Genomic DNA, 10,213 nt, shown 5'->3' on the forward strand with positions numbered 1-10,213 from the left:
GGGAGGTTCAACTGGAAAAGACTCTGAGATAATTTTCTCCAATTCCCAGAGTTTTCTCTGTGAGAAACTGTGGGAATGAGCAGCAAAATGTTAGCTCCTTTTTTTTTCCACTTGCTTGGGCCAAACATTCTTACGCAAATGACATAAATGACTCCGTGCCCTCAGTTGTGGTGAAGAATATTATGCTACAGTTAGTGTTGAAATAACATCGAACTGGCAGTCCAGACAGCTTCTGAACACGGAATGAAGATGGGCACCATCTTGTCCTCCATCTTTGGAAAAATATATAGTGGGCTGGCCTGGAGAAGTAAGCAGGAAGTCTGGGCTTCATGGTAAAGAACCATAAGATGATTGCCCTTCCTGTTGTCTAGCCACACACTTCCTTCCATAGGATCTAAAATCCCTCACAAGCTAGGTAAGAAACAGAATTAGAGATCTTGGCTTTCTTTCATAATCAGCATTTATCATGGAACACAGCATGATCAAATTTGCCTTTAAAGCTAATAAGATTTGACTGAAAATATGCAAGAACAGGCTGGCAAAGATTAGGCTTTCTGGTCTTTCCATTCAGTTTTCACATTTATGCACTGTTAAGTTAGCTTAGCAAAAGGGTAGGTATCCATTCATAGTGGCTTTTTCCCTTCTGTACAAAAATTAACCCCTTTGCCTCTTCCTTTATAAATCATGACAATTTGAAATGGAATGGCTGTCAATGATGGCTTTCAACGAGTATGTGCATATGGCACCCTGGGTTTAGTCATGCTTTGCTTGTGTTAAAGGTATCTTAGACATTCTGTTAAAGAAGGACAGAAGCAAACATGTATTCTCCACAAAGTTATTGGTAAACATAGCACCCATTCCCAAACCTGCTAGATCTGGGATGTTTTTTGAAGGAGGAGGAGGAGGAGGAGGAGGAGGAGAAGGAGGAGAAGAAGAAGAAGAAGAAGAAGAAGAAGAAGAAGAAGAAGAAGAAGAAGAAGAAGAAGAAGAAGAAGAAGAAGAAGAAGAAGAAGAAGAAGAAGAAGAAGAAGAAGAAGAAGAAGAAGAAAGAGGTTCCACGGCTTTTATATAATGTTTTATTTATTTACCAGCTTGCATGCATTAGGAATATCTGCTTTATAGAAGAGAATAGTGGGTATGCTGTTGTCTTCCATGGATAGAAACCTATGAAGACAGTGTGGCCATGCAACTCTTCCTTGTGAGCAGCTGCACATTCATTTTCAAGCATCCTCAAGGAGTCATCCTGCATCTCTTTCATGAGCAGCTCTCTTTCATTGCTGCAGCTCTGTTCCTATAATAAGGCAAGCCTACTGTCCATCAGCCATTAATGGAGGCTTCTTGATGAGTTTGTAACTCTTGGAACAGCCTACCATTCTTCCATCTTCTATAAGCACCCCTCCCCTCTTCCATGGCCCAGGACTCCATAAGTACGGCAGTGGGGCATTTTTGCTTAGTTGAAGCATAAGCAAAAGTAGCAGCCCGGGAGCTACTGTAAGCTAAAGTGTTGATTCAGCACTTTGAAACTTGGAATTATTACTAAAAGGACACCTTCACTTGTGTAACGGGATCATGTTCTTTCTAAGAAAATATGAAATCTTGTGTTTATTAGAGAAGTACACTTGAGATTGGAAAGATCTTAGAAGACTTAGTTCTGATTGAGTTGGACATGCAAGGAGCTATGGTGGCCCCTTTCATCTCCAGAGAACAAAGAGAAGACGTATCCTCCTAGGAGGGACAAGAGAGAGGTATGAGAAGGAAGAACATCAGCAACCCTAAAAATAGCAGTCTAAGGTTGAAGGAAGGTCAGCACAGGTCAGAGACCTGCAGCTTTCTGAATGAAATCTATTTTGCACTGGCTATGCTGGGTATGAGTCAAAGAGGACACAGTCTAGGAACATCTAGAGGGCTACAAGTTGCTCACCCTGATCTAAGACTTCTTCCTAAACTTTTTCAGATGCACAGTTCTCTCCTGCTGCCTTCTTGCTTTTTCAGACTTTATCCTCCTATGTCTACCAGACCATTTCCCTGTTGTTGTTTAGTCATTAAGTCATGTCCAACTCTTCGTGACCCCATGGACCAGAGCATGCCAGGCCCTCCTGTCTTCTGCCAGGCCCTCCTGTCTTCATTTCCCTGTAAAAGGTAACAAATGGCCAACAAGCATATAACCACAAGATCAACAGCAAAGCAGAGGCTAATGGACAGCTTGAAACAACTACTTGGGGAGGTGGGGTTACAACAGCTAAATTGCCTCCAGTCAACATGGTTATGGGCCCTCCAGGCTTATGGTGATCTGGCTGCTGTAGCCTCCCGCCCCAAAGAGGAGTAGGGTCTGGGCTTTTGGAAGAGGGTATGGGTTTATGAAAGAGTACAGCCTGGGGGGTAACACGAAGCAGACATACAGTCTAATGATCAATAACACAGAAAGGCTGGCAAATAGAAGAGTGCCATCGGCGTGAGAATGTGCCTACTTAAGCCATAGGTGCCAGCAGCTTCGCCTGCAGCTCCGGTGAGAGCTGCACCTGACCCGGGCCTCATTCTGTGTGTGTCCCAGGCGCTGTCTCCTATGGAATGTTGCAGAACCACATGGTACTGCTTTGCACACATTTGGTGCACCACTTGTCCCACAACCCTGGTTTCCATCTCGTCAGCTGTTTCAGTCCCACTGGGAGCCACGAACCCTCTCATGGTGATGTTCCAACAGTCCCTCACAAAGACATCCTCCGGGACAGGCTGTTCGTACCACGGGAAGTAGACTCGATCAGGGTAGTTATCGCGGTTCTCGTGCCACCACCTCTCCTCATCGAGGCCATTAAAATAGAAATGCATAGCAGACATGCCAGGGCCTAAGAGGAAGTCACCGTTGGTACCTGCTGCCACTGCTAATGCCACGGCCTTGTGCTTGGAAGGCTTAGGTTTCCATGGCTTACTATAGTATTGGTCCCAGCTGCTGTCTCCTCCATAGTTAGGGAAGCCAGCGTTTTCTGGATAGCCAAGTCTATGAAAAGAGTTGTCAAATTTCAATGGAATATCATGATTGTATTGGGAATAGGTACCATTTTGTGGGTACCTGGGATTGTATTGTGAAGAGGAAGGGTTGTTATGATGGATGTGGGTTTTTTGGTTGTGATGTGAAGCAGAAGCACCATAGGCAAGATGCCCAGTTTCCTCCGCGGATGGTCCAGAGTTCATGACAGGTTTGCTAGATTCATGCTGGCTTCCCCTATTGGTGGAACTGGATCTGGATCTGGATCTAGACCTGGATCTACTCCCTCCTCTTCTGGAGAGAGCGACATCTGCCTGCAGCAGAATGAAGAGAACTGCTACTGAGCAGATGGTGATGAACTTTCCCCTCATAGTTATTCTGCAACACAAAATTAAATCAAATTAAATTAAAGAAAAAGAAGATGGCAAAAACTGGAAAGCGCACAATTACAAGCAGATAAGGCGGGCTTTCCGAAACAGTTTTTGTGTACTCAAGGCTGCTCTAAGATTTTGCAGTCTTAGGGCTGCAGATGGCACATCTCTCCCCATCCATCCACATCGAAGTCGTCAATACCAGCTTGGATCCACATAGCATGGGTACATGTGCAGAAAAATCACATAAACACCTTTCCCGAACGTTGGAAGCAAAATAACCAATTAAATAACCAGCAGTTTCCTGTTATGAAAAATGGGTTTCAAGCAGCCTCCTCACTCTAGCTAATAAGAGGGCCAGCCTTGTCTGGTTTCCTGTGTTTTCTCTCAGTGTTTTCTATGGCCTGAATCCTATTGTGTAGTGGAATCACTTAACTGTTTCCCAACTTTTCTATGTTCTTGATCTTGCACTGCTTGCAAAACTGTTTCTGTGACCATTTCTTTTTAAATATTTGTATAATTATGTTTTTTAACTTTTAAATACTCTTTTTTAACTTTTAACTTTTAAATATTGTATTTTTAATTATGGGAGCCACCTTGGGTCCTTTTAAGGAGAAAGGCAGGATAAAAATATTTTAAATAACTAATTAAATAAATATATATATATACACCCTGTTATGTGAAGCAGAGGGGGAAAACACAGCAGGATTCCCTTTCCATGCACAAATTTCCTCTAACTGGATTTTGGCCTATATTGAATAAATGTTATGCATGCTAATCATGTTGCATCACTCAAGAAAGATCAAGAAAGAAGAAATTTTGTAGCTTACAGGCAAGAGTGAGTAAGAATTCACGTGATGCTTTTTTCATGAGAACATCCCAAAGTTTGGTAACTTCTTTGCAGGTATTAATGAGCAATGAGCATTGGCAGATCAGAAGCAGAGGGATGCTCCTATTTAGGCTTATTTAGAATGTTCTTATTTAAGATATGTTAAAAATTGCTCACATGACTGGAAAGTCTTAATCAAGCTGGACATTCACAGACATGCAAGTTTTCTGACTTGGTAGTTTATACACTTCTCCCTTCAACAATGCTGGGGTTTGTTGTTGTTGTTTAGTCATTAAGTCATGTCCAACTCTTCGTGACCCCATGGACCAGAGCACGCCAGGCCCTCCTGTCTTCCACTGCCTCCCAGAGTTTGGTTAAATTCATGTTAGACGTCGCTGAAACCAGTTGTATTGGCTCTTGCCTTTCCATTGGACCATTTCAGTGATGTGGAGAGGGGGGATTTGCTGGTTGGGTAACAGCCTATCCTCCATATTATTTTACCCAGGCTTCGTGCCCTGGAGAGGATACTTCAGCTTCGTGTACAGCATCAAAACACTAGATGCTGTTCCAAGTCCTCCATACAGAGCATATTATCATAGTCTCTCAAGACTAAAGGATGTCTATGTTATGTTAGCACTCTCTAACCATCTTGTTCTCTGTCATCCCCTTCTCCTCTTGCCTTCACTCTTTCCCAACATCAGGGTCTTTTCCAGGGAGTCCTCTCTTCTCATTAGATGGCCAAAGTACTGGAGCCTCAGCTTCAGGATCTGTCCTTTCAGTGAGCACTTAGGGTTGTTTCCTTCAGAATGGATAGGTTTGATCTCCTTGCAGTCCAGGGGACTCTCAAGAACCTCCTCCAGCACCACAATTCAAAAGCATCAATTCTTTGGTGGTCAGCTTTCTTTATGGTCCAGCTCTTGCTTCCATCCATGCTCGGGTTAGGGGCACCAAGCCTCCATGTAGTTGAAAATCTGTGCACAACATTTGTACACCCCCCCAAAAAAATGTACCTACAAAGCATAAACTGTTGATTAACAGAGAGAGAGAGAGAGAGAGAACAATTTTCTGTGTTCTCTATCAGAGTTCTCTTCCAATCCTTTCCATACAAAACTGCGTGTAAAGGCCCTTATGACCCCTTGATCTAGATGCTGACTTTAAAATGTTGTGTTTGGGGGCAAGTAGTCCCCTTTGATGCCTTAAGTGTTGAAGGTTCATGAATTTCTGGCTGGCCAGTAGCACAGTATTTGTTAATTCATTCATTCCTTGGAATATTTAATTTTTCATTTATTTATTGAAAAAAAATGTGCATGACGAAAACTGTGCTGTTCAGACATGCGCAATTCAAGGATGAAGTGTACTGTTAGCACACAGCTACATATATCAGAGAATCCCAGGGAAACCAAGGTCAATGTGAAATAAGGATTTTGATAATTTTAAGAGATAATTGTAACTCCTATGAGATATTGGTTCAGCCTATAGAGGTGGGACTAAGAAAGAGCAGGGCTGTGGGTAAGAGGTTAGAATCTCAGAAAGAACGGGAGCGCTGAAAGGGGTGGAGCTGCTGTTGCCAGTTGGACTACTAAAGCCCTTGCCAACTTGGTGTTCTGGATACCCAACCTGGTTGAAGAAGATATCTTCGATTTGTGTCTGACTTTGAAATCAAAAGGACACTTGAACTTTGCAAATTCTGCAAGCAACTTCTGTATTTGTGCTGTTGCCAAGGCCTTGCGAATTGTAGCATTTTGGTGTTGGTATAATTATTAATGTTGTCTGTTATATGAAGGCATATAAGGGACCTACTTTGTGAAATTGTGTTTGCAAGATTCATCAATACTAAGCAAACAGCCCCACAGAACTTTAAAGTGTTGTAAAGTTGGTGCCCAACATGGGGCTTGAACAATCTCTGCTTTTTATTTGGACCTGATTAATAAATGAATCTCTGCATTTGAAAGAATGTAATTAAAATATTCTCTGCTTGTTTTGATTCTTTAAATGTATTTCTACTGTAATGCTCCTCATGTTGAAACATTTTTAAAGCATGACTTAAATATTTTATCTGCAACTTAAGTTTAGTCTTCCTATACTCTTAAGTGTTTATACCTACAGCTTTTTCACAGCTGTAACATGCTTGAATGATTCTTACACGGTTTAAACAATAGTAACTGTAGCCTTCTATAGCTGCAAAAAGTAGTTTTTGTTTAAGCATTTAAACCTGCTGTTGCTCATGGGTTTCCATATAACTGAAGGAAAATTCACCTGCAACTTTGCCCTGCTTCATGATCAACTTGATCATAGTGTTTCATAAGGTTTGTATGACAGCTTCCAAAATTTCTGAGGGATTCTGGGAACTGTCACCTAAAAAGTAACTTCTCTTGGAGCTGGTGAAAAAAGCAGCTTTTCCAAAGCTCTGCCTCATCTCTTTCAAAAGCTTTTTTTTTTTTTTTTGTAAGTAGAAAGAGGACATGGAGATGAAGGCTCATACAGAAACGTCTGAAGCCATTTTGCATTGAAAGGCTCTGGATCTCTGCCCAAAGATCCCAGCCTTGCAGCATCAAGTCCAAAAAAGCAAATCTGGTCGATTTCTGTTTTCAAGTCAACAGGTATCTTTATGAAATTCATGCTTCTGATCTGCAGGGTGGAAACATCTCTCTCCCTATGAAGACTGTCCATCTTTCCTCCCTGAACTCCAGCCCTTTCCAGATTACCCTAAATGGAGTATTTTAAATTGTTTTGTTCAAGAAGATCAGAACATCACAACTAGAGATGGGCACGAACTAAACAACAAACGAGGAAATTTGTGAAAAATCGCTAATTCAGTGATTTGTATCAGTTCAAGTTCATCCAAACTGGAGAACCCAAACTTTTCTGAACAAATGATTTTGTTGGTGATTTACGAACCTCCTGGTTCATTGCCCCCACATACATACAACCTGCCCCCACCCCCTTCCCACTGCCCACCACCACCTCCCTACCTTGTCCTGCTCCAGCGTCCTCTTCCTCCACTGCCACCACTACCTTGACAGGCCCCGGTGGCCTCTGCACATGTCCCACCTCTCAGCGGATAGGCAGGAATATGCGCAGGGGCCACTGGCCTGATGGACAGGCTGGCTATCTTAAAAGAAAAAAAGTAAAAATCAAATTATATATTACTTAGTTAGCCAGTCTGTGAGCCGGCTGGGGCCCCCTCTGTGTATGTGTCCATTTCTCAGCTGATAAGAAGGGATATGTGCACAATGCAAACATACCTCGTTGGCTGACAAGCCAGCTAACTAATAATAATAATAATAATCATTGTTAAAAAATTTTCAGTCAGTGAGCCTATCAGCCACTAAGGGGGTCCTCTGCACCTGTCCCTCCCTCTCAGCTGATAAGCAGAAACATGCGCAGAAAGCCCCCAGCTGGCTAACTTTAAAAAATGTTAACTACTTTAAAAAATATATTTTTAGTTAACTAAAGCAAAATGGATTAGAGATAGAGAATTCTAATAAATAACAGTATCTCTCCTTTAAGAGAGGGACATGGTGGCACTGCGGGTTAAACAGCAGAAGCCTCTGTGCTGCAAGGTCCAGCAGTCGTCAGATCAAATCCACGCGATGGAGTGAGCTCCTGTCGCTTGTCCCAGCTCCCGCCAACCTAGCAGTTCGAAAGCATGTAAAAATGCGAGTCTATCAATAGGTAGCAGCTCAGTGAGATGGTAACGGCATTCCATGTCTAGTCGCGCTGGCCACGTGACCATGGAAACTGTCTTCGGACAAACACTGGCTCTATGGCTTGGAGACGGGGATGAGCACCACCCCCTAGAGTTGGACATGACTGGACTAAATGTCAAGGTGAACCTTTACCTTTACCTCCTTTGAGAGTTCCCATTGATGGCATCCACCTTTTCTAGTGCTCAAAGGGTCTGTCTGTCTTCAGAGATGCATTTCTACTTTTCTTGCTTTTTCATGTGCTCTCTCTCTCTCTCTCTCTCTCTCAACATTCTCATTGTCTTTCCCCACATAACATGTGGACTAGGGCAACTGGCAGGAACTATACACAGAAAAAGACAAATCAGAGAGACCGTGAGAGGCAGAGCGAAGTGTAGTGGAGGGCGTCTGCACCAGACACGCCCAAGGCCAAGCACCTGATGCTTTCTCACCTGTCTGTTTTTATAAATGTAACTGAAAGAACAACCATCGTTTACCTGCGACCCCTGTACGTGGGGTTCTTGTCTTCTTTCTTCCAGCCCAATGGTCTTTTCCCCCACAATCTGAAACAATCATGCAAAATGAATGGTTTGTTTTTGTTTTTCACTTGTTGCTCACTTAGGTGACTCTAGTCAGGGTGATGAACATCCGTGATGCAGAGTGGTAGGTTGACGACTTTCAATGGGAAATCTGAGAGAAAAGATTTTGCTTTCTTTTTGGCTTTTTTCCCACGAAGCATGTTTAGCCTTGACAAAACATGACTGAAGGAGGAAGGGGCGGGGGTGGGGGGTGGAGAGAGATTCGATAGCCCTTTTCAATTACTTGAAAGGCTATCATACAGAGGAGGGGGCAAGGTCTGTTCTCAATCATCCCAGAGTGCAGGACACGCAATAATGGGCTCAAGTTACAGGAAGCAGGGGATGAAAAAAAATAAACTGTGATCTACAGAAGGTTAACAACAGTAGCATCACGGAGGAGAGTCAGAGCTGGGCTCTGTGTAGCCTTGAAAGCTTATCCTGAAGCTATGGAGCAAGGTACCCAAGGGAAATGGAATATCTCTCTGGAAGCTTCTTTAATATTAAATAATGTAATAAATGCAGGTGTAGCTTACCTTTATTTGGAAAGGTTGTAGGGAAGCGTTTGGGTGGAGACGCTCTTCTTGTGTAGACCAATTGCTTTATGTTCTGAGATTTGTCAGTTTCACATGATGCGATGCAGTAGGTGGGGCATGTTCATGATCTAATACGGACAGTTGTTTCTATTTGAGAATAAACAATTCGCAAGCAGCCTGCAAATCAGCCCATCCTTCTACTAAATGGATTAGGAAATGAGACCTTTCAAAGACTCATGCCAAGACTGTGGAGTAAAAAAGCAGAAACCTCAGCCTCGCCACTGCCAAGCAGGACCTACGTGTCCAGCATTAGCTTTGAGGTTCAAAGATGTAAGCAAATGTAATGCATCTTATTTTGAAAATATATCTTTAAAGCTACAGTTGTTTCTGCTGCCCTGGGTGAACATTGCTGGTAGACACACAAATGCTTTTCTGAAGCCTCTGGGGTTCGTTCTGACATAAAAATATGCATGCCTCTCATCTCTCCAAACCCCTCAAAGCTAGACAACTGCAATGTAGTATGAAGCCTAGGGAGACAGTAGGGGTCTACACCTCAAGGAGATTTTGTTTTTAAACTAAATAAATATGTGACTTTTTATTAATTCAAAATGTACATAGCTTGCAATGGGATGTGGTGGCGCTGCGGGTTAAACTGCAGAAGCCTCTGTGCTGCAAGGTCAGAAGACCAGCCGTCGTAAGATTGAATCCACGTGATGGAGTGAGCTCCCGTCACTTGTCCCAGTTCCTGCCAACCCAGCAGTTTGAAAACATGTAAAAATGTAGATAAATAGGTACCACCATGGTGGGAAGGTAACGGCGTTCCATGTCTAGTCGCGCTGGCCACGTGACCACGGAAACTGTCTACGGACAAAAACTGGCTCTACGGCTTGGAGATGGGGATGAGCACTGTGCCCTAGAGTCGGACACAACTGGACTAAATGTCAAGGGGAACCTTTACCTTTACCTTACATAGCTTGCAGTACTGACTTCTGTCACTGGATGGCAGGCTGCCCTTGCAGTTCCCCAAGTCTCCCGAAGGAGTGCTTAGCACTTGATCAGAGTTTGACATGCTACTTACCTACCATCTTTGCACTGAGGTAAATCCCAAGACCTCAGCAGTGCATAGTGTAAGCCCTCTGAACAAGTCTGACCTTAAAAGAACACTTTACTTTTGCCCAGTACCTTGCAAATACAGACACATGGGCTTTGTGATTCCTTAGAACTCACAACAGC

The 10,213-nt window shown here is 43.1% G+C and overlaps 1 protein-coding gene across 2 annotated transcripts; it reads right to left on the minus strand.

The window, feature by feature from the left end:
- Positions 1-1,627: 1,627 nt before the first annotated feature.
- LOC110075186 (uncharacterized) lies at positions 1,628-9,229 on the minus strand. 2 transcript variants are annotated; one of them, XM_078379739.1, is made up of 3 exons: positions 8,981-9,229; positions 8,367-8,432; positions 1,628-3,361 (listed from the first exon to the last, which is right to left on the minus strand). In XM_078379739.1, exon 3 carries the CDS (start codon positions 3,352-3,354, stop codon positions 2,410-2,412), a length of 945 nt encoding a protein of 314 aa, XP_078235865.1. In that variant the 5' UTR covers positions 3,355-3,361; positions 8,367-8,432; positions 8,981-9,229; the 3' UTR covers positions 1,628-2,409. The 2 variants fall into 2 exon arrangements, with proteins under 2 accessions (XP_078235865.1, XP_072835045.2); XM_072978944.2 differs by lacking the exons at positions 8,367-8,432; positions 8,981-9,229 and adding an exon at positions 7,156-7,289.
- Between the last annotated feature and the right edge of the window lie 984 nt (positions 9,230-10,213).

Source organism: Pogona vitticeps, chromosome 8, assembly GCF_051106095.1.
Source record: "Pogona vitticeps strain Pit_001003342236 chromosome 8, PviZW2.1, whole genome shotgun sequence".
Lineage (NCBI taxonomy): Eukaryota > Metazoa > Chordata > Lepidosauria > Squamata > Agamidae > Pogona > Pogona vitticeps.

Bases quoted from the DNA above. Each gene is read 5' to 3' on its own strand.
- LOC110075186 (XM_078379739.1), bottom strand. From the start codon at position 3,354: ATGAGGGGAAAGTTCATCACCATCTGCTCAGTAGCAGTTCTCTTCATT.